Source organism: Rhipicephalus sanguineus, chromosome 4 (genome assembly GCF_013339695.2).
Source record: "Rhipicephalus sanguineus isolate Rsan-2018 chromosome 4, BIME_Rsan_1.4, whole genome shotgun sequence".
Taxonomy (NCBI): Eukaryota; Metazoa; Arthropoda; class Arachnida; order Ixodida; family Ixodidae; genus Rhipicephalus; species Rhipicephalus sanguineus.
Genome location: NC_051179.1, coordinates 176,629,777 through 176,654,135, shown reverse-complemented (window position 1 = coordinate 176,654,135; position 24,359 = coordinate 176,629,777). Strand labels below are relative to the sequence as shown.

At 47.6% G+C, this 24,359-nt stretch overlaps 1 protein-coding gene across 1 annotated transcript in view; it reads right to left on the bottom strand.

The window, feature by feature from the left end:
• Nucleotides 1–899: 899 nt before the first annotated feature.
• LOC119390916 (putative tricarboxylate transport protein, mitochondrial) overlaps nucleotides 900–24,359 on the bottom strand; it is a 31,173-nt gene continuing 7,713 nt past the window's right edge. Inside the window, exons 5-7 of the mRNA XM_037658623.2 lie at nucleotides 19,182–19,402; nucleotides 7,007–7,080; nucleotides 900–2,530 (exon numbers count right to left, since the gene is read on the bottom strand). Of these exons, the coding sequence (XP_037514551.1) occupies nucleotides 2,416–2,530; nucleotides 7,007–7,080; nucleotides 19,182–19,402 (410 nt within the window). The 3' untranslated portion in view covers nucleotides 900–2,415. The remainder of the gene's footprint in view (nucleotides 2,531–7,006; nucleotides 7,081–19,181; nucleotides 19,403–24,359) is intronic.

The following is a 24,359-nucleotide window of genomic DNA, read 5'->3' as shown; positions in this document are numbered from 1 at the left end:
TCGGTCCTTCTTTAGTGTCTAAATGCAATATTTTTGCATTTAAACAGCAATAAATGGCAACACAAGAAGGCTCTGTAGAGAAGTACAGTATACTTGGTAAAGCACTTTCAAGGCAATTTAGTTGCTCAGTACGCAGTCTCCGATGCCCAAACAGGCTTAATAGGGTTAAATATGCTGCTAGCCATTTTGCATTAAGAAGTCCAGGACAACAGGTTAAATACATTAGGCTCTCATTACATTCAAACTTGAGGGGGACCCCAGGATTTTGCTTGAATCATCAGAAGTTTGAATTATCAGAAGTTCTCGTAAATATGACATGGGGGAACATGCCATCTTGTGTTGTAATGTTTACTGTTTCTCAGGGCCGCAGCAAAGACTGCTCCGAATGATTGCCAGTAAAATTTCTGGACACCAGTAATCATACTGGTACTCGCAATTATATGGCACATGCACGTGTGTGTAATTAAGCAATAACATGCGCTGTGTCCCGCGACAGCCTGTAGCCCATGCCCAATCTTAGTATGCTTTTTCCGCAAAAACACATTTTGTACTGCGTTGAAAGTGACTTCAGAAATGTTTGGCATGCGATAGATTAAGGCCAGACAGCCTCGTTTTTTTTTCTTTCTTCCTCAGTTGGCATGCAAATGTTGGTGCGCATGATTTGGCTAGTTTGGCCACTATGTAGGCAGGCAATGGGCTTTATTTGTGACTGTTAGTGATATAAAACAGCAAATGTTGAGATAGAAGCGACAAAGGCAGCAAACATGCTCAGCCACAGACAAGCAAAAAGTATGAATTAACTGAATTTGTGCATTCAAGCAGTTTGAATTAAGTGGCTTTAATATACACTGAAAACATAGCGGGCCAACCAAAAACGTTTATTTGTTTGAATTAGCCGAAAGCTTGAATTATCGAGAGTCTGCTGTGGAACCACGAGGCACAGGTTAACTACAGATGCAAAGTAAACCTAGGCTGAACGACAAGTTGTGTAGGTTCATAAGCCATGCCGTTCCAGCTGGAATGTAGCTTTCAAACAAGCTCTGAGAAAAAATAAAGCTGTTCCCAAAATATGTAACGAAATGATAAATCAGTCTGTAAAGAGGGCAACACAAAAAATAAACTAAGAAAGCAACCACTGCAAGCACGAAGTGATCAAAAAGCAATGCAGTCATCCAATTCAAACAGTGGCTTATTCAACTGGAATAGTATTGCAGTGCCCACTCTTCAACACGCAGTAAATGCTGGCTAGGAAGACCATGGTCCCAGAATGGGCAATCACAGCTGTTTACTAAATGGAAATATTAATACAATGATTGCAACCATCATAACAGAACAACTGAAATTATAAAGATCCCGGACTACAGCTGAAAGTGCCACAATAAAAAAATAATTAAGTGAAACAATATTGGAAAAAAAGAAAACTTCCATACGGAACAAAACAAACAAAGACATAGGCACCATGTGAGGCCTCCAAAATTCTCAAGACGATGTAAAAAAGACTATTCTCGTACACGCGACAGATGTGCAAACCTGGTGCCTTCTTCACTTCCTTGAAAGAAATATAGAAAATTAAAGAAGGCACGCAATGCCTCTTTTTTTCAATGGCACCAGTGATATGTTGGTGTGATCTTGAATACCATCAATCGAATATCCAGAATATTCATCAACGTGATGGAGACGGTATCTACTCCTCTCACAAATGCATCCACCGTTGTGAGGAAAAAGCAAGGTTTTGTCACCATGATGTAAAAATGCAAATTACAATGTTCTCCATTATCTCGTGATGTTACACTGCACGTATGACGAATGAAAGGTGGCCCGATCTATTCGTCAGTGTAACAGATGAATAGGTGTACGAGGTTCGCTTGACACCACCAGGTTAAAATGGCAACTGCACCGAAACTGCACACCAGGAATCCCGAGATGTATCGTATTAGCGGTTTCCAGCTTTTACACATGCCACACACAACAAAGTACTGAAAACTTAAGCCGAAACCTCACTAAATACGTCCTGGTCAGAATGCCTTGTCTGATTAGGGTGGGCCTTGAGATGCAATGGATAAGCATGGAATCTTTGCATGCTACAGAAAAAAAAAAGCTATAAGCAGAAAACAAAGAATCATTGTCCTAACAGCGATACTACCATCGATGTTCCAAAATAAACTCGCAAATGTCCAACTGGCAACAAAGCACTTCAAGCAGTAAAACAAATACACATACTATTCATGTTCACGCTTTGCTGAAAGCAAGTTCATGGGAGCATCACCGGGTAGATACAACATCACTAGAAACCAAAGAGCGATGACAAGAAAACGAAAAGCAAAAGAAAGGGCTCAGAACTGTCAAGTCAGCAAGGTTTATGTTGAATACATGTGCATGTTTGTGTGAATGAGTGTTTTGCTCGGAAGGAGCCGCTTAGCTCGTCGTCCAGATCTTGTTAAAGAGGTCCATGAAGGAGTCGTAGATCATAAATGTGATGGCAACGTCAAGGCAGACACGGCTCAGGCGTGGAATCGTGCCCTTGTAGAAGCTGTGTGAAAGAAAGACGAGAAGAAAGCTGTTATGCAAAAAAAAACCCGAAATGCTGATAGCTTGGAGTTCACTACACTTCTAAAGCCCCACCAGGGCTACGTGAAGTGTAGTTACTGAAATAAGATTGCAAATGGCACTGCATGGAGATGTGCAACCACAACTGCAAGAATGTACTGATGGGCTAGTTGGTGAGCCATAATTTTCAAATAGGCAGCGCACAAAAGGGCAACGAATACGTACACACAAAAAGACGCAAACACAAGTGCTGTACTGAAACTGGTGATTTATTGTCGAAAGACAACAAATCGCCAGTTCAGCCAATCAGCCAATTGTGCGCAAGGAATGCAAGAAGAAAACTAGAGAGGTAATCGAGGCCATGGAAATTGACAAATGGAAAGATAAGTGTATCAGTTGCCCTTCGGTTGCGTTCTCTGAAAAAGCGCGCCGGTACCTTGGTATGTAACCACATACTGTGTGGCAAATTTTTATCAGAACCACGTGTTTTTGCTTTTTTGTTTTTTTTTGTGCCTTTATTTGTGCGGATTCCTTGGGTTTTTTTCGGTCCTCATCGTATCCGCTGCTGTCAGAGCGCATGTGCGTGTTCACATACATAAGCCGGGTCTTTCGACAATAAACCACCAGTTGCAGTACAGCGCTTGTGTTTGAGTCTTTTTGTGTGTACGTATTCGTTGCCCTTTTGTGCGCTGCCTATTCGAAAAACAACTGCAAAAGCTATTTTGCCACCCTAGACCATAGTTTCGATTGATCGCTGCGATTTTTTTTTTTTGCATGATGCAATGGTCATTGCAATGCCTAACTGGTGGTGTTCTGTTGGTTTACCTGAAGTCGGTATCAGAGATAAAAATATTGGATATCTGCTTCTGCTGAAACAGACAATCAATGCATGCTAAAAGTAGCATTGCTAACAGATCAGCAACATGGCCTGAAATTGCACGTTTTGTGTGCAGCAACCTAGGGAGAGAGCAAACCAATGTACTGAGCATGCTGTAACGTAGCATGGATTGCTTGATATACAGGTTGTTTTTTTTTTAAAAATAGATTTTTAATAAAAACCCTACGACAGTAAGGCCCCTGCCGTTTTCGCACATGAACTCCACGTTGCTGTAGAAATACTTTTCTGCAGCTAAAATGACATTGACACAACTAATTGACAAAATCTCGCTAATTAAGTTTTTAATTATTGACTTGAGGACCGTTGTTTATACTACAAAGTTGTAGTGCGTGCCAAATTATGGTATACCTATTCTTTAGAAGTCCCAAAAGTTGCACTTGGTTTGAGATATTTATCACTTAATTTCAAGGTGTAAATCGAAACTGATCGTGCCCGGTGCACACGAAGCGCGACTGTTCTGCTACGTCAGACTGGAACTACCCGTCACATGGGAGTGCCGAAATTTGAATGACGGCGCGCCGCGGCCGTATGTTTCCGTGAAAAGCTGCAAGTAATCTCGCCTGTGCCCATGCATTGCCTTAATTTTGTGCGTAGTGTTTGGTGCTTATCTGTTTCTTTCGAACTGTACACAAGAAAACCGCAAGGTAAACCTTATCTTTGTCTGGGAAGCATAAAACTCAGGGGCGGCCACTGTGGCGCTTCTGCTCACAGACAGGCAAAATAGTTTTCCGCGCCTCTTTATAGTTTTAGAAAGAAACAGATAGGCACCACCCAACACACGGCAACATTAAGCTGCCTACTAGTGTATTTCAGAATGCTTGGCGATTTTTCTGACCAGATGTTGTTTGGCGCGCCTTCATTGAAGCTTTAACCCTTCCCTGTCACGTGTCATTTCGGGGTACCGCTTTGCTTTGTTCGCACCACCGGGCGCGCTCAGTCTCGATTTCGCCCTTGAAATTCGATGATGAATATCTCTAACTACATGCAACTTCCATGATCTTTGACCCCTTGAGGGTTTTCGCTGTACATGTACGGCAGAAGCTTCCTGGTACCAAGGAGTTTTCGTCGTACATATACGGCATAGCGTTCATTTTTAAAACGCGCGCCTATTTCGATCATTTCTCTTGCTTGGCCTGTGCTGCCACACTTCGGGAATAAGTGGAATTTTTTTCATGCACCGATGTCTCTCCGTTTTATTATTTTTTTTCCTTCCCACAACGGCGCGCCACCTATCGCTTGCCCATTCGAGCATGTTCGCGGTGCAGCTGGTTTAAAGTGCGCGTCTTTTTCGATCATTTCTCTTGCTTTGCATGTGCTGCCATGCTTCTGGAATACGTGGAATTTTTTTTATGCGCCCATGTCTCTCCGTTGTTGCTTTTTTTATGCTTCGCAAAACAGCGCGCCGGCTATCGTTTGCGCAACCTAGTGCGCCCGTGGAGCGGTTGTTTTCAAACGCATGCCTTCTTCAATCATTTCTCTTGCTTTGCATGTGCTGCCACGCTTCAGGAATACGTGAAAATTTTTAATGCGCCAATATCTCTCCGTCTTTTCCTTTTTTTGCTTTCAAAAGCGGCGCGGCGGCTTTCAGTTGCGCATCAGAACGTGCGCACGAGGTCCGGCTGGTATCAGCTTCGTCCTTCGGGTGGTTTTCGCTTCTTGCGCCCACAAAGCTGATGGCTGTTTGGTTTCTAATCTCTCGAAGGGTAACTGCTTGTTACTCTCTTGTTGATTGCTACCTGGGGCGCAATGACATTTGTTTCCGTGCGGTGCTAAATTACACAAACGCCGCCGCCGTGATTGCGTTTCCTGTTTTGGGGTCTCGTAAAAACTAACTACGTCTTCATGTCGATAAGACGAAGGATTACTGTAGCTTTTTCACTCGTTTTACCTTCCGGACGGGCACACAACCATGGAGTTTTCTTCCGTGCGCTCACTGACGCAGTTTGCTTACGCTATGGAAGTGCGCGGCGGTTGCTCTGCTGCCGGTGAGTTGAGCAGCGATTCTTCCGATGCGGACTATTCCCCAAGTGCCGAATCAGAATCTGATTAATTGGATTTCAGTTTGTCAGACGAGGATTTTTTGATGAGTTTAGACTCCGATGATGATCAAGGAACAACATCTGAAAAGTGTGCGCGGCGACCCTTGCTTCAAAGACTATCACACCCTGAAAAGTTTTTAGTGTTTGAGCACGAACATGTTTAACCGGAAAAGTACTCTGGTGCACTTATTTTTGCATGTCTGTGAGCTATGTTTAATACAATGCATAATTTTTATTTATAAAAAACTTAAGTTTTTTTTAGGATTTTGCTTGATTTTACTACGAACAAACCATGTGTATGTAGCAACAAAAATGATTTCTTTTATCATTTTACAGTCACGAAAAAATATTTTTGACAATTTTTTTCTGAAATAGAATCGTCTGAAGAATTAATTTCAGCAATAAAAAATTGCACGTTTTCGCAATGGATTTCGTGAATAAATTCAACCCTCAAAGGGTTAAAAAAATAGGTATGCCATAAATTGGCACGCACTGCAACTTTGTAATATAAACAACTGCCCTCAAGACAATAATTAAAAAGTTAATTAACAATATTTCATTAATTAGTTGCATCAATGTGATTTTAGGTGCGGGAGTCTTTCTGCCTCGACATAGAGTTCATGTGCAAAAATGATACGAGTTTGACTGTCATAGAATTTTTATAAATCTGTATAGTCTAAAAAAAAAACCCTGTATTGTTATGTTACAAGCTCAACCATAGTGCAAAGCACAAAACTTCTCGCAAAACGTACAGGATAGAACTCGGGCAGTGCGATCACACAGCTACCATTAAAATTACGGGTAGCACGACACTAGCGGGTCCAGTACGGTGGGTACTTTGTGCATTATACAATGTGTTGTGATGAGCTTTTGTTTGTAGATTTTGAAGGACCTGTTTTGTTCCTGAAGCAAGGTCCAAAGCAGAGGCACTACCAATTAAATGTTGCCAAGAACTTAAACACAAATACAGATGCAAATAGCATCCACAGTGTTTTAACGGGTCTCAGTGTTTCTTAAGACTGCTGTGGCAAAAAAAAAAAAAAATTGTGGTCGCTATTGACACAACTGTTGCGAGAACATAGTTCTGAAGGCATGCACCAAATGCAGTGTCATAAAGGCTATGAAGAAAAATAGGCTTTCCGGTCATTTTTTCATGTGGTTTTTATAGACGGCTAGGGCAGTGTGGACTTTACCAGTCTGTTTCACTGGAGAACTAGCGCAGTCGCACATTTGTGGTGCTCCACCCTTGCCTTGCTTTAAGGGTTGTCTGGTTTAAACAGGGGTGCAGGCGAATACATACAAATTCCTTGATCTTAGGGTCAAAATAATAAGCTCTTGTGGTAATCTCTTGTGGAGCTCTTGTGGTAACTACTTCGTGGGTCCCATCAGTTTCATTGTAGTGGGATTTGACCGTATTTTAAACCTTTGCAATGTTTAGCTGGGACGGCTGGCGTGCGAGCTCAACAGCTGGAATCGTACATGGCACAGATCAGTAAAAAAAAGGGGCAAGAAAATAACTTACGCAGGGAAGCCCTCATTCCTGGCAATCTGCAGCATGCAGTCAAGCGTGTTCTTGTACTTGTGCGCATCCAGGCCCTGTAAGTAGAGTGCGCCAAAATATTGAAAATTTAATATTAAATATTTAAACTACAAGTGTTTTTGATGCTCTAATGCAGCTACAGACCCTTTAACAATATTGTTGGGTCCCTAAAAGCGTAAATACATGTACCTCAAAAGAGACAACAATAAACAACCAACTTCAAGATCATTGAAGGTGTGCACTGGAAGCAAAGACACCAGAGTTTCAGACATTTACCACTAAGTCTACAACTGCGATCACCCCATGCTTATGAGAATGGTGGGTAGCACAGCAACTGCAGACTTTAGAAGGCAGTGGCATTTATTGGATGAATATGAGACTGCACCAATGGGCGTGCACTCTAGACTGATGAATGAGTGGGACAGTCGGTGACCCTACCTCAAAGTGCACTTATGTTGCCCTGTGTAACAGAGGTATTACACGGCTGCTAAGGGCAAAGGAGTATGCACAGCCATCGTGCTGTCGGCAGGCACTAATGGGACAACACCCAGCATCATTTTGCTTACGGCCACATTAGATGCACTGCATCTCAGAACTGGGCTAGAAAGCCCACGGGTGTGTAGAAAGGCATGAGAATGAGTACTCGCATCATCGATGGTTTCCAGAAAACAACACCCATGCAAGTTGCCATATGCACTGCATGACTCAATGACAGAGAGCTCAGATTTGCTGTTGCTGAACTGCAGATACTGTGCAGCATTCCACAGCGCATTTAGCTTATTTGGTCAGGCACAATCACTGGCTTGTCTAATCCTTGCTATAAGTGCCTCCTCTATATCATTGTTATGATCAGATGAGAGGCGTGCTTTGCTTCCACGTACATTACCGATTTGAATGTTTTTAAATTTAGCACTACTGGCTCCACTGTTTACAACTACAAAGTGATCCAAGACAGAAACGGTGGATTAAAGTAATTTTTCCCACAGACTAGCACTCGTCAGTAGCGCTCGTGTGCAAGCTGCCATAGCAACAGCCAATCATAGGTCCCCATACATCGCAAAGCACCTCAGACCGACAATTACATTTTCTAGGGGTGTGCGAATATTCGAACTTTCGAATATTTTTCTAATAGTGTTTGTTATCCAATTCGATTCGCACTGGAATGTTACTATTCGAAGCATTCCAACTTCCGGAAAATAAATATAATGGTTTAAAACAACGACGATAAATCGGCGTGCAGTACACTTGGTGTTGCCTTTTGGGGTGCTGAAGTGCGAAACTGCTAGCTGCTTTTACCGGTGCTCCGAGCGGTCGCTGTGCGACGAGCTTGGTCGGCGGGTTCGCTGCCAATGCGCAAAATGCCCATCCAAGGATCCAGTGGGTGATGCGATTCGTTGCTTGCGATGAAGCACATTGCGGGTTCTTGCATGTCCGCAATGTCTGCTAGCGCGATGTTACTGCCCGTGAAGTTCGGATGCGTCTCGTACATAGGCACTCACAGAGTTAGGCCTAGCCACGACTCCGAGCAGTAAGCTCGGTCACGGTGTACGTGGCCACGGTGCCCGATGTTTCGAAGTGCATCACACCCGATCGCGAGTACAAAGAGTAGTCCCGCGGTGGTCTTCGACACGAGGTCCATAATGCTGATAAGCAGAACCTCTAACCCCTGTTCTTCGAGTCAGTCGGTCATGGACGCGCGTCTGCGATGTTTGCGACGAGTGCGGCGCATTACCGTAATAATTATACTCAAAGTGATCATCAACGTTGAACCGTAAATACAAAGCGAGTGCAAACGTGTCACTATGTAAGTAGCACGATTGTCCACAACTGTGACCTCGCAACGCGCAAGCAGCAGACGACGCTCTCCCAGAGTGAGCATCGGAGCGAGGCATGCTGGAGCAACATGGTAAACACAGCCAATCGGAGGCCTCGAAGCGAACTTCAAACTGTAGCGAAGCCTTGAAGATGAGTAATCGGTTGCGCTCTCTAGCGCCTTCTAGTGGGTTGTCCTTTTTGGCTCGCGCTGAGAGTCCGTGTTTTGCCTTGAATGTTATTGCGCATCGTGACTTTAAATAAACACCTCAAAAAATTGGTGGAGGGTGCTGTGCTCCCATTCGATGCCCCTGCAGCTTAGATCCTGTAGCCTACCAACTACCATGCCTCAAGACGCCGCTCAGCAAACGCCTCCTCCCACACCGACCACATGTCACGGTGTCCCTCGCATCCACGACCCACCTATCTTCACTGGCGCCGATGGCACCAACGTGGAGGACTGGTTCGCAATTTATGAGCGCGTGAGCGTGCCCAACAAATGGGACGAAGCAGGCAAGTTGAGCAACTTGGTATTCTACCTCGCGGGAGTAGCAAGCTTGTGGTACAACAACCATGTGTCCGATTTTGCGACTTGGTCCGAATTCAAGACCGCCATCATCAACGTTTTTGGCCGTCCTGCAGTTCGTAAGCTGCAAGCAGAACAGCGCTTACACGAACGAGCTCAGCAGGCCGGTGAATCTTTCACAAGCTGCTCGCCAAAAACCCTGGCACAGTGGCCGAGGTCATAACGCTGTACCAGAGCTACGAGGAGCTCCGCCGGCAGCGTTCGATGACCCGTCGCTCTCCATCACACGACGAAGAGCTTGCTGGCTTGGTGGCCATACCCGACCAGGCCGCGTTGCTGGCAGAAGTGAAGTCATTCGTGCGCGAGGAAATTGCGCGCCAGTTCTCTCTTTCGCCTTTGCCCACCCGTCGCATGTTCAACAGTCGTCGACAACCCTTCTTCCTCCTTCCTGCCAAGCGACTGAGCAGGAAATTGCGGAGGTCATGCCTGAGTACCACCAGCAACTTCTGGCTCCTGCGCCACACAGTTACGCTCAAACTGTCACCAGGACACCCCAAGCAATCCCTGCAGCTGCCCCACTGAGTTACGCCGAAGCCGCCAATAGACCTACGTCCTTCGAAGCGGGCGTGCCGGCTACGTATCCTGCCATCATCCCTAGGCCCCAATTGCCGCCCACCATGCAATCATTTCAGCAGCTGCCCCGTCAATCGCATCCTGTGAGATGGGTGGGACCTGCCCCAGTGAACCGATGGCACATACCCGACAACCGGCCCAACTGGTTTGCATGCGGTTATGCCGGTCACGTGGCACGTTACTGCCATCGCGCACAGCCGCCTCGAGTCGCGTCACCTGTCACCAGCCAGTCTAGCCATGCATTCTACGACCCACCTCCACCTATGTCACCGACGTCATGCTCAGCTCGATCGACTCGCCGCTCTCAGTCTCCACGACGTCACTCACTGTCACCAATGCGGCCACATTCTGTCGCACGAGAGCAGGAAAACTAGTCATCGCAGTCCACGAGGCAAGGGCTGCGATGCTATTGAACTGTGAAAGCCCTCAGTGAAGTCCATCGAATGTAATAGACTGTGTTCGCGCATCTGCCCTTATCGACACTGGTGCCGCCATATCCGTTATGGATGCAAAACTTAGCCGCTCACTCCGAAAAGTGACGACACCACTTTCTGGGATGTCCCTCTGTACTGCGAGATTCCAGAGTATTAGGCCTACAGCCATATGCACTGCTCGCGTCATCATTCAGAACGTTCTGTATGAAGTCGAGTTCATCATAATTGCTGCATACTCCCACGACGTCATCCTGGGATGGAATTTTCTCTCCCGCCACGACACCATAATTCATTATGCACCAGCCGCAATCAAACTCTCACCGTTCTCACATTTCACGCCGGCAGACAGTCCATCGGCATTGACCAAGATGCTTGTCAAAGGCGACACCAAAGTGGCTCCAAACTCGTCAACGGCCATGCCAGTTTACTGCGCCGGTCTCTGCGACACCATTGCACTCCTTTCGCCATCTGACCGCGTTTGCACTAGGAAAGTGTTGCTGGTGCCTTTCGCGACCGTGCAAGTCACTTGGGGCAGCACCGCTATTTTTGTTACGAACCCATCCCCGCACATTGTTACGGTGGTGCGAGGGAAATGTCTCGGCAGAGTGGAGCCCCTCGAAGATGCACGAGTTCTGGACGCACCCGATGACTCGCACTGTACCAGTTCCCATACCATCAGTGCTGTTTCCAAGTCTGATTCATCACTCGCTGATGTATTTGGTCAATCCATTGCTGACAACCTTACCTTGGCCCAGCGTTCCCAGCTTCTGTGCCTGTTGCAAGAATTTTGTTCTTCTTTCAATGTCGGGCAAACTTCTCTCGGCCGCACGTCCGCTGTTATGCATCGCATCGACACTGGCGCCCAACCACCAGTGCGGCAAAATCCATATCGCGTGTCTCTCCCAGAACGTCAGGTAATCAATGAGCAAGTCGACGATATGCTTCGACGCGACGTTATTCGACCCTCGGACAGCCCACGGGCGTCTCCTGTTGTTCTCGTTGCCAAGAAGGACGGTTCTGTGCGGTTCTGTGTATACTACCGACGGCTCAAGATTACTCGGAAGGATGTTTATCCACTGCCGCGAATCGACGACGCGATTGACAGCCTCCAAGGAGCAGAATACTTTTTATCTCTCGATTTGCGCTCGGGGTACTGGCAAGTACCCATGGCTGATGACGCTCGACCGAAGACAGCCTTTGTCACGCCTGACGGCTTGTACGAGTTCAACGTGATGCCATTTGGTTGTGTAATGCGCTCGTGTGATCTTCCAGCGCATGATGGACACTGTTCTGCACAACTTGAAATGGCACACGTGCTTGTGTTACCTGGACGACATCGCATATTCGCTCCGGACTTCTCCACGCATCAAGATCTCCAGCATGTTTTGACGCGTTTGAGCAACGCCAGCCTCCGCTTGAATTGAAGAAGTGCCGATTTGCAGCACGGCAGCTGACAATCCTGGGCTACGCCGTGTCCAAGGACGGAATCCTTCCCGATCTGGCCAAGCTTTGGGCAGTGGCCGAATTTCCTAAACCTATGTCCGTCAAAGAACTGCGCAGTTTCGTAGGATTGTGCTCATACTTTCGACGCTTCATACGCAACTTTGCCACTATCATATCGCTGCTGACGAAGCTCCTCGGTAGTAACGAGCCCCTCCATTTGTGGTCGTCACAGTGCGACAACGCTTTCGCAAAGCTTGGTCTTTTGTTGACGTCGCCTCCCATACTACGCCACTATGACCCTACAGCTCCTACACAGATACACACAGACGCCAGCGGTGTTTGCGCTGTCCTTGCGCAGCGGAAACCAGGGTTCCCTGAATATGTCGTGGCATATGGAAGTCGTACGCTTACTGAAGCCGAGACCAATTACACCGTCACTGAAAAGAAATGCCTGGCGATCATATGGGCCCTTACGAAGTTCCAACCTTATTTGTATGGTAGCCCATTTGATGTCGTCACCGACCATCATGCACTATGCTGGCTGTCGTCATTGAAGGATCCCTCGGGCCATCTTGCCCGCTGGGCACTTCGCCTGGAAGACTACGACATCCACGTGCTATACCGCAACGGACGCCAGCATGCTGACGCTGACACCCTCTTGCGCACTCCCTTGCCTGACGACAATGCCCCTGCTCAGTATCTAATATTGCTGTTTCTTCTATCGACGTTCACACCATCGCTACCAAACAGCGCCAAGACAAATGGATCGCCTCACTGATAGACTTGCTCACTGATCCGTCGGCAACACCAACCACTCCTGCGTTGCGTCGTCAAGCCCACCATTTCGCCATTCGTGACAACCTACTGCACCGATGCAATTACAACACCGACAGCCACCAGTGGCTACTTGTGATACCCTGCAGTCTGCGTTCTGAAATACGCCAGCCCTTCCACTCTGATCCGCAATGCGTACACCCTGGGGTATCCAAAACTTACCACCGCGTTCGACAACGATACTCCTGGCGAGGGCTGTACTGCTACGTGCAGAAGTTCGTTCGCGCCTGCCTCGATTGTCAATGCTGAAAACCTTCAACGCACGTGTCACCAGCCGGTCTCCAACCATTACCTTGCCTTTACCGTCTGTTTGGGCACATGGGCATCGATTTGTATGGACCACTTCCTCTGACATCGGTTGGTAACCGCTAGGCCATCATCGCTGTTAACCATGTAATGCGATACGCCGAAACCGCCGCCCTCCCAGAGGCTACAGTGCACAATCTTGCCTCCTTCTTGCTACCCCGATTCATGCTCTGTCACGGTCCACCCCAGGAGCTTCTCAGCGATCGAGGCAGTGTCTTCTTGTTGGAAGCCGCTAAAGCCATTCTCAAGGAGTGCCATGCTGTTCACCGCAAAACTACTGCTTACCACCCGCAGACGAATGGCCTAACCGAACGCTTCTCGACATGCTCTCAATGTACATTGCCGCCGATCACACAAATTGGGATGCCATTCTGCCCTTCGTCACCTACGCCTATAATACCGCCCCTCAGAGCACAACTGGTTTTTCACGATTCTTATTGTACGGAAGGCACCCGTTGCACACCATCGACACGATACTCGCATACAAGCCGGATCCATCTGAGTGTGCGCCTATTTCTGACACAGTCAGGCTTGCCAAGACCTTTACAACGCATGAGGAAGAGTGGCAGAAGAGCATTCACGGTGGCACCACTACTTCTGAACCCACGTTCCTCCCTGAAGCGCTCGTATGGCTCTTGGTCCCAGCCACTGCAACTGGCCTCTCTTCAAAACTACTGCCGAAATACGAAGGCCCCCTACCGTGTTGTCGAGCGCACATCCCCGGTCAACTACCTGATCGAACCCATCAAACCACCTTCGGACATGCGCCGTCGAGGGTGTGACATTGTCACCGTGCAGCGCCTCAAGGCCTACTATGACCTGCTCATAATGACAAGCTGTTAGGTCGCTGGGAGTCTCCCTTTTCATACCCGGGGTAATTGTAGCGAAGCCTTGGAGATGAGTAATGGGTTGCGCTCTCTAGCGCCTTCTAGTGGGTCATCCTTCTTGGCTTGCGCTGAGAGTCCGTGTTTTGCCTTGACTGTCACAATTGTGCATTGTCGCCGAGTGCACCTCAACAAAACATTTGTTTTTTTGTACGCGTGTTTCTCAATGGAGGGCCTAGCTGAAGCGGGAAATTTGAAGACTGACAAATGCTCTTCCCGAAGAGCCCAAAAAGGCGGTGCCTGGTTGCGCCATTGCCGAGCTATAATGTTTTTAGATGTAATTTAGAATATGCTTAGGAATCCTCTTCAACTTTTTTTGCTGTAATTTCGCTTTGAGGCACAGGCGTGTGCAGGGTTCCCCATTAGGAGGGCATGGGGGCAAGGTATCATCGCAGCCACCCCCCCTGTTGGTTGGGCCCAATGGACAACATGCTTCACAGTGGATAAAAGAACATGAAAATGAAGCGATGATGTGCTTCTCAAAATGGCCTGCCTTTGGTTCCTGGCTTTTCTGAAGATTGTAAGTAAACAGTTTTTGGAGTGCAACATCAGGCGCCTTCGGCTGCCATTATCGTCAAAAGCCTGCATGGTCATAGGTAAACGTATGGGACAGGCTTTGTGCCCCCCTCCTAGGTGAAATGGGGAGGGGGAGGGGGGAGCGTTCCTGCTTCCTTTGTGTGCACGGCTATGCTTCAAAGTATTCGAAAAATATTAGAGAAATATTCGAAAATTACCGTATTTATTCGAATATAGGTCGACCTTTTTTTTCCGAAAATGTTGCTCATAACCAGCTGTCGACCTATATTCGTGACCAAAGAATCTTGACCTATATTCACGAACCAAAAGCGCCGAGCTTATGACGTTGAACTGCCGCGCCCGCTGTTTTTCAAGCAGTTCCTGCTACATACGCACGTTGTATACCATAAAATCTGGGATAAAGTCCACACCCCGCACCCCCCCTTTCCGACTAAGTAATTAAGAAAAAGGTTATTGATGGTATAGCCGCGTACCGCCTTTTCAAAGCCCCCGCGAAATGCAGCCGCTCCGCCCTGTTTGCGATGAAACCCACGATTTCCCTAGGTAGGCCGTGAAGTCCCTAGCCCGCTAGCCGTGCTGCGTGCGGTGCCGCCTTCCGGCGCGCAGCCGCACTGGCACTCGCTGCCTCGCTCTTTGTTCGTTGTACGATCGGCGTGAGGGGTTGACGGCTGGCATTTGCTTGTGCGTGGTTGCGACGATGTCACGTCGGCAGAGTTATGCAGCTGACTTCAAGCGCCAAGTGATACTTTTTGCCGAGAACTCGAGCAATTGTGCCGCGCAGCGCGAGTTCTGTGTAAATGAAAAGCTGATTAGGGGTTGGCGAAAGCAGCGGGACCGACTTTTCGCGTGCAACGGACGGCGTCGTGCTTTTCGCAGCCCAGCAACCGGCAGGCATGACGCTCTGGAAAAAGAACTGAGGCTCCATGTGGAAGAGGAGCGTGCCAAAGGCCTCCCGGTTTCCTGCGAGGATATTCAAACGAAAGCCCGGCAGTTGGCACAACGGGACGGAATTGCTCGGTCAACGTTCAAGGCATGTCGGGGCTGGGTGCAGAAGTTCATGCGGTGGAACGGCCTGTCTCTTCGTCGCAGGACAACTATCTTTCAGCGTTTGCCGGCAGAGTATGAGAAACGGCTGGTAGAGTTCCAGCGTTACGTCTTAAAACTCTGCCGTCAGAAAAATTACATTCTGGGCCAGATAGGGAACGCTGACCAAACCCCAGTCTACTTCGACGTGTCCAGTCGCACGACAGTCACAACCAAAGGGGCAAAGGACGTGCGCCTGTTGACAACAGGTCATGAGCACACACGGTTTACCGTGATGCTGTGCTGCACGGCAGATGGGACGAAACTGCCGCCGTACATTGTATTTCGCCGCAAAACCCTCCCGAAAAATGAACAATTCCCCAAGAATGTGATCATCCGCGCAAATGAAAAGGGGTTTATGAACGAGGCGATGGTGAAGGAGTGGCTCAAAGTGGTTTGGATGAAGCGGCCGGGAGCAGACTTACACCTGCCAAATATGCTGGTCCTCGATTCATTCAGAGGCCACATCTGCTTGGGTGTCAAGGAGGCCCTACACAAGGCCAACACAGACCTGGTCGTCATACCTGGCGGTATGACGTCCCAGCTACAGCCACTTGACGTAGCCGTGAACAAGCCCTTTAAGGACCGGGTGGCAAAGAGTTACAAAGAGTGGCTCATGAAGGAGGATGCCACCATGACACCGATGGGACGCCGCAGAGAGGCTTCCCTCAGTGAAGTTGCGACGTGGGTGATCGACGCGTGGAAGGACTTGCCAGCAGAAATTATTGTCACTGGATTTAAAAAGTGCTGCATTTCTAACGTGCTCGATGGCAGCGAGGACGACGTCCTTTGGGAAGCCGCGGATGGCTGCGAAGAATCCAACGACGACGACATTCTTTGCACATCTGACTAAGATTAACTTGTAAATAAAGGTGTGCTAAGTTTCAATTTTTTGTTTCTAAAAAAAACATGGGTCGACCTATATTCGTGCCCGACCTATTTTCGAGTAAATACGGTATTCGATTCGCTTCACACCCGAAATTTTGCTATTCACACAGCTCTAATATTTTCTGTTTCCAGTTTTCTCATGTGGGCATATTATCGGCGAAGGGTGGGAATGGAAAGGCACAACTTTGAGTTTTCAAACAATACCAAGAAGGGAGTGCTCAGCAGCTGGAAAGGCAACACGGCTTTCATGAATGTTGAGTGTTTTAGCATAATTTTGACATTCTTGTCACCCGTGCTGACTAAATTATTAAACGCAGGGCATCTTCAGCTAAATCGTCCAATACCGCATGACTAAGCATTGCAGATGATGAAATAAGTGATTTAGAAAAAGAAAGAAAGAAAGGAAGTTTTTAGAACAATTCTTGCAATTCCAGACAATGGGTCGTGAATGTGTGTGCACGTATCATACTCCGAAGCCTTTGTCAGTTTTTTAGAGAAGAAAAGAAACGAGTGCTATCATTATGAAAGTAAATCGAATATTGCTTTCGCAATTTGAAGCATTTATTAATTGTGCAAAAAAGTCACAGTTTCGCCGCAAGGGCGAAGCAATGAATGCGATAGCAAGAAATTAATGCTATACGAAGTGAGGCTCGCCAATGGATACTCTCAGTTTGAACAGCGCTCCTGTTGCAAAGGCGGCCGAAGAAGCGAAGGAAACTAGCGTGCTTCAAGTGTCGAGCTGTGACACTTGATAGTTCGCGCTCATCTTCTGTTTGTTCGTTTAGCGGCGTCCCTTGAGCTCGAGTGGCTTTTGTACGCTCCGTAACATGAGCGCGGACATCACGGTGAAAGTTTGAAACACTACTCTTCCAATCACCACGAGAAAACCGCGCCAGCAGGCAGCGGAAGGGCGAGGGTCTCCCTGCGCAAGTATAAGAAGCGAGCGAGCTCGCCTACGACTTTTAAATGCGCCCGCCGCGCTCGTAGCGCCATCTCGCTGGTAATGAAGAAACGCTTATTATCGCCTGCCGTCTCCGAGTCCGCACAGCGGTAAATGGTGTGTATATAACGCTCGCCGTTAGCTACGTGGAGGATCTGCGTTTCGTGGCGTAGTGGATAGCGCCACTCGCTGCGGAGCAAGAGGTCCCTGGTTCGATTCCGCGGTTCGGAAGCATTTTTCTGAATTATTTTTCTTTGGGGCTTTTATAGATACAGCTCAGACCACTTATAACGTAACCGCTTACAGTGCAGTACCGGCTATAATGCGGTTTTTTCTGACTCCCGTTTACTCTCCCATAGAACTCCATGTATACGCATACCGCTTATTGTGCAGACCCCCCGAGATGAAAGACCGGTTATAATGCGGCTGCCGGAACATTCTCAGAGATGCGAGGGTGCGAGCGTGCTTCTCAGCGGAGATGCGCCAGCGGGGGAGGGAGCGGCGACGGCATTACAAAGGAGGAGGGGTCGCGGAACGAACGAACAAGGAGCGGGGGGAGAAAAAAAAAAAGGGATGGCTGTGGGGGACAGCAGCCCGGCGCAGGTGCGTGGTGTTAGGAGGGGGAGCGGTTGCGCGGCCAACGGAGAAGCCTTTGTCCCCTTCGGCCGCTTGACATGTGCGCTTCGTCGTTGCTTCGTCGTAGAGCGCAGATATCGCGCGTGCAACCTCGATTCCCCCGCAAGTAACAATGCTTTGAGACGCGATTGAGCTTTCGCCTTTGCCACCAACAGGCGGACTTAGAAGCTTGAAAGAGTTTTTCAGGATAGTTGCCGCGGCTGTTCTCCCGATCGCGAACCGAAACTTCGTTTCACGCGTGATGCCCTCGGTTTAGCTCGCGAGTGCGATCTCTTCTACCCCCGATCTCCGTGTTGCCTAGGGCAAGCTTCTCGCGGTGGCATGCCAAGTTGCAACGCGCACGCTAGGCCTAACGAGCGCTAGCTGCCATGTCGGCGGCCGCGGACTACAGAAGTTGCGGTTTGGTGCCGAGTCGATGAAACATTTTGCAATTGTTGCATTTAGAAGGGGTGACTTACATCTTTTATGAAAACGCGGGCGTGCGTGTGAAACACTCGAGTGGTGGTTTGTGGTCACCACCGTTTTCGACATCGCGGACGCGCAGTGTGTTACCGCGGCGACTTCCCGTGACGGCGCATTTTTTCCGCGTTCGTTATGTCGGCACCGCAGGTCCGCGGACGCTAACAGTTCAACATTTTCAAATGTAAGCAGATGCAAACTTATGCCCCAGTCGCATGCCGCGATAGTCGGAATCGCGCGCCTGCCTGTTGGTCATGTTTTGTACACGTGCAACCTTTCAAAAATGTTGTTTTGGTTATAGTGCGGTACCGCTTATAGTGCGGATATTCGCGACTCCGGCGACTTACGTTATAAGCGGTCTATCCTGTATATACATACTTATACATATACGGTGCATGATGGCGGCGACGGCGACGGCAAAATCCAGCCGAGACTGTCCATATAATTGCTATCGCAATAAAATAATATTTCTGCACCGAGAATTTCTACAAGACCCATGCAACATTTGCCCTTGGCCAGTGGTAAGTTAGGCACTAGCAACACACAATCAGTTATCATTCACGACAAACGTGGCATGTAGTTTCTCCTTTACATGAGCTGCCAATCGGGAGCACTTGTGAAAACAAGCCAAGGTGTGCATCCGATGTAGTCTGTCATCACTTGCACAACTACTCAGTCTGCACTCCTTTACACTACAACTTCATTTTCCAAGCTACAAGGATTCATTGAATGAGCCTTTTACCTGCATGCGTGTCTTGACCACATCGATAGGAGTGTTGCCAAAGACAGAGGCAGCACCGGCAACGGCACCAAACATGCCGACCACCAGCTTGTTGACCGGTTTGGTGGGATCCCCACCCCGATACCAGTCCTTGAGCGTTTCCATGACAAAGAAGCGAATTGCCTGGTTGCTGCCCTGTTTCATGATTGTGGCTGTGAGCCCCTGATACGTGCCCTTGATGCCTGCAGTGGAAAAACACCTTTCAGGCTCATTGGCTTTCTCGACAAACTGGGAGACACTTCTGTCAGCAAAACAATCGATTACAGAAAACAGAAAAGGATCAGCTATCTCAATAATACATACAGCATAACTCTGCTGTTCTGTCGCTTAATTTTTTTAAAACTGTGACAGCGCAATTACACGGACATTTCAAAAGAAGCATGAACATGGTACTTCAACTAGAATGCACGTGAGCTGTCCATGTGTTGTACACTTTGGAAGAAAAGGCAAGCAGGTGAGGGTAAGCCAAGAATGACAGTGGCTCGATGCATGCTCAACTCTTGAAGCAATTGAGTGTGCACTAGGGATGAAAAGCTTGCATCTCAACCTCAAGCACAGCCATGGCTGAGTATGGCCGTCTCACCCTGCTTGCCCCACACTGTAATCGTCATCTGTGGTAGGTTACCAGTTTTAAGGGCATGCCGAGCCAGCTTCAGGGCCTTCATCTGCTCTACCTTGGTACACAACTTGGGGTCACACTGTCCGAGTTTCTGAGGTGTGGCACAGTTCCAGATGTACTAATATAAGTGGCAGCATGCTCTAGATTGAAAACATGTGCTCCCCGATGTGGCACTTCTCATCATGGCAGCACTGTGACAGCCATGGACATGCAGAGTGAGACGTCGGCATGTGTATGACACTGTGCATGATCAGCTAGTAAGGAAACACTTACTGGAACCTACACAACCTATACTACGTGAAATTATTGTCTAAATGGAACCTCATTAATTAAAATTTCACAGGGAATGCAATTTGTTGATATAAATGAAGCTCAAACTAAAGAAAGACCCTTAGAGTACCTAATGACCTGCATGGCACCACATGCCAGTAAAGGCTTTACCACGCATTCCTGAAAGCACTACCCAGAAAAGTATGAACAGAAGAGTGAATGTGACCACTCTTAGATGGTACTAATCACATGAAAACTCAAATCCCCTGAGAATAGATAGCATAAGGTGCCCATGACGACACCAACCTCGAACTTTTGGTGGACAGACCATCACAAACGGTAGCAATCACTCTCACTGTATACAGCATAGCACCGCATGTTGGCCCACATACGAAAGCGCAATGAGCTCAGTAAATGCACTCAAACACATTTATATGCATTAATAAATGATACGTCATAGCGTCAGGTAATCTGAATTCGTGTCTGCATGCATTTCCTTCAATTACAGTGTAGCAGAATTTATTGCAGCATGCATAAATGCTCGAGAGTAGAGTAAGGGTTCCCTTCACATAAGAAGTAAGCACTGAGCCACTTAAGGGGAGACGCGGGTCGAAAAGTCGCGGTTTTCCGAAAAAAATCTGGGTTTTCTTTTTCGGCCGTATTGTCATCCTTGGACTATAATCTTTTATTTCTGAAAATATCAAGCTCAAATTCGCACGAAAAATTATCTAAAAAGGCTTCCAAGTGAGAAGCGGTGACGCGAGAAATGCGCAAAAGTCGCGAAAAAATGGTGTACACCTGGCGACAACTTTCTGTGGCAGCACAGCTAAGGCTACGTGGGCGGAGCTTCCGCACATGTGTTACTACGTCAAGTAGTCCGTTCGCGGGCGATTTCGGTTTTGGTTTCGCAAGCGCATCCAACACGCGCGTTTTCATACGAATGTTCACGGCTCATGACGTTATTTGGGAATTCATGCAGATAGTTTACACACAGATGTAACCGAAATCTACCACAAGCCTTGATATACTTATGGATGCAGCACAAATATCTGGAATCGTTGCTGAGCTCTTCTGCAAATCAAATTATGTATTGCTAATGTGCTAGCGGTTCAAGTCCGCGTGTTAAGCGAGTACCATTTAGTATTGTTTACATTTCTTTTTTAGGAAAGCGATAAAATTTTTCGTATTGCGAAGGAACGCAGGAATCAGCTTTATTGAAGCGGCCGGTTTTACTTTTCAAAGAAAAAAAAAAGGCATGGCTCAATAGCAACTGCTCAATTGGAAATTTTACGCAAAGGCAACAAGCCATTTCCTGAATTTCGGTGCATACAGGGTCCACATCGTAGTTTTCCTACATGTGGAGACGCAATAACTTTCTGGAGACGCTCACGTTATTTTGTCAGGGGACGCGAAGGCATCGAGAGGCAGCAGATATCTTGGCCACGACCGGCCAGGAGCGGGCGTCTCAAGTTTGTAACTACGAGCGGGTGAAACGCGCTCCTTGCTCCCATGGTCAAGAATACTTTTTTTTGCACATTGAAAATCACGCTGTCAATCGCATATTAGACACGAACGCGTCTGTTGTCGAGGCGAAGCTGTGCACGGGTGATTTGATCACCGTAAATTGCTCTCATCGCAAAGCGCCAAAAACGCCTCCCGCCGTATACGCCGACGGGCACGGTGTTACAGTACGCAATATACAGCGATATTGTATCAGCAATAGCAGGCAACCGAAATATCGACCATGCATGCAACGCAATTTAATAAATGGGCCACTTATTTTACGTACTGTTTCTAATCGCAGTTTTGCTTTCAAGCGGCTCTTCTTGCTGGACTTGCAGGTCGCCGGCGTTATCGTCAAGGTAGCTCTTGCGATCAGACCCACTTGCGCTGGTGGTATCACTTGCACACTTCTCGGTGATAGTATGGGTAAATCAACACAATAATTCACAACGCACCACTGTCTTCGTTTCTTTCTGGTCGATGAACACAGATCACCTAACGAACAGGCGCTTATGCTGACTTACAAGCTTCGATGTGCACCTGTCGCAACCGAGCGACGCCATTGTTATTTAGTGGGGTCGGAAAACGCGAAATGGACACCGAAAACCTGAAAACTCGAAAGAGCAGAAATCGCAAATCCTTTGCGGGATAATCATTATTACTTTCAATGCAAGCAATCTTGAACGTAATAACTATTCCTTTTCCTTTTATGTCTTCTTTTGTGCTACGTAGTCTACAAAAGCTAGCGTTCGCGGACTACATGCAGAAGCGTAGTAAAAAAGCGCGTGATTCGGTTGCGTAGCCTTGGCTGTGCTGCCACAGAAAGTTGTCGCCAGGTTTAGTATGCGTCCTTCTGTTGCAAAAATGACGCGGTGCCCGCCATTTGCAATCCTGCCCGCATGCAGCGTAAAGCTGTCTTCTCCACAATACACCAGGGGTTCGTCTCGTATCTTCACGCAGAATCAAGAAAAAACGAGAAAAACAACGCATACGTCGAGCGTTTTGAATTTCGCGGCACGCAGCGCGAGGCCGCCATTGGACGGCGGTGCGCTCCACCCTCTCCTCCCTCCCATCTCCCCGGCAAAAGAACGAAGCCTCAAACGCCGCGACCGAGTTGATCTGTGTTTCTTTTGTATTTTCGTGCCATGGCAAGCCCTAAAAAGCGCAGTTCTGATGTTCGAAAGTTCAGGACTCGCCACAAGTATCGAGGGAAACGGCGTCGGACGCTTCCCAAAGCGACAGCGATGGACGATGCCCCCGACGCTCCGATATCGGATAGGCCTAACGCCGACACCGAACCCCGCGACAGTGGTTGTGAAATTGACGCTGCGGTGGAATTTATCAGTGCATCCCAAAAGAAGATTGGATTCTTTGAGAGTGAGCCTAGACTTGTAGGTGCTCCTACTGTCAACACGATGCTTTGCGAAATCGGCGCGCTCACGGCACTTGTGGCGGGTTCAGCATGCCACCCTTGCCGCGAACGGAAGCTCGGCGTCCGAGAGGCGGCTGGAAAGCGCAGACTTTCGGCATTCCTCGAACTGTGTTGTGAAAATTCCGATTGCCCCGAGTCTACACTTTCGTCCACGCACACGTGGAGGCGGATTGTGGCCCAATTTGATGTAAATAGTGTTTTTTCTGATAAATGCCAACGTTTCAAACTTTCAAACTTGTTTTTCTCATTTTCATTTTTTTCGACAATTTCACGTTTTGCGGGCAGCCTTTTATAAACTTATATTTATTGTATAGTAACGAAACTTGGCGCACGTATTCTTCAAGACATGTAGAATGCAAATATCTACTTGAAATTGCAATATCTATCAGCATTACTTGTGAAAATATTCAGTTACTGTTTCAAAGGAGACTGAAAATAATCAGTTACAGAGTACAATTTTTTTTTATTAGTTCCATTATCTCTGTGGAATATCTGGATAGATATTGGCACTCTACAGTCTACAAAGACTGTCTAATAAGATTCAACACAATGATTTTACTGAAAGTTTAATACATAAAAGAGTTCCCGCAAAAAGTGTAACATTTTGCCATTGTGTATGACATAACAACTGTAGCAGCTACACGGAAAGTAATGACATATTTGAAATCTGCATGAAAAACTATACATATAACAGAATTTTCAAGTCTATTGCAAAAAATAAAAAAAAAAGTTGTTTCGAGGAGCGTCTCCCCTTAAAGTCCAATTCATGCGTTGGACTTGAAGCATGAGAAAACTAGTGTGTGGCAACACGACCTAATGTCATGCCAACTCCATGCACCTTGCAGAACTCGCCGTGAGCACTACCAACACGTTATGGAATGCTTCGAAAAAGGTCAGCTCCTTGGGAGAGAAGGTCCAGTGCATTGCTCGCTCTGCGATTCAGTCCAGCCTCGAGCTTTTTCGTAATTTTCACAGAAGCACATGAAACTTTACACACTGTGCACATCACAGCAGGACACGGATTGAGCAATGCACAGCCAGTTGCTTCAGTCACATGCATGCTGGCTAAAAGAAGTAAAAAGAACAATAAACTAATGAAGTAAAGAAAAATTGGACCATCTCCCCGAAGGGAACCGTGATGGGATGCGAAGCAGCAGCGTTGCGCACGGGTGGCGTCACGGGTTGAACGGCGCTAACGCGGGTGCTGCGGTGAGCGCTGGAAGATTCGTTTGAAGCGAAACTCTGTGTAGCGTTTACTGGTGTAAACGTTTGTTTGAAACGCAGACACGGGAGGCAAGCGGGCGTTGGAGCCGGC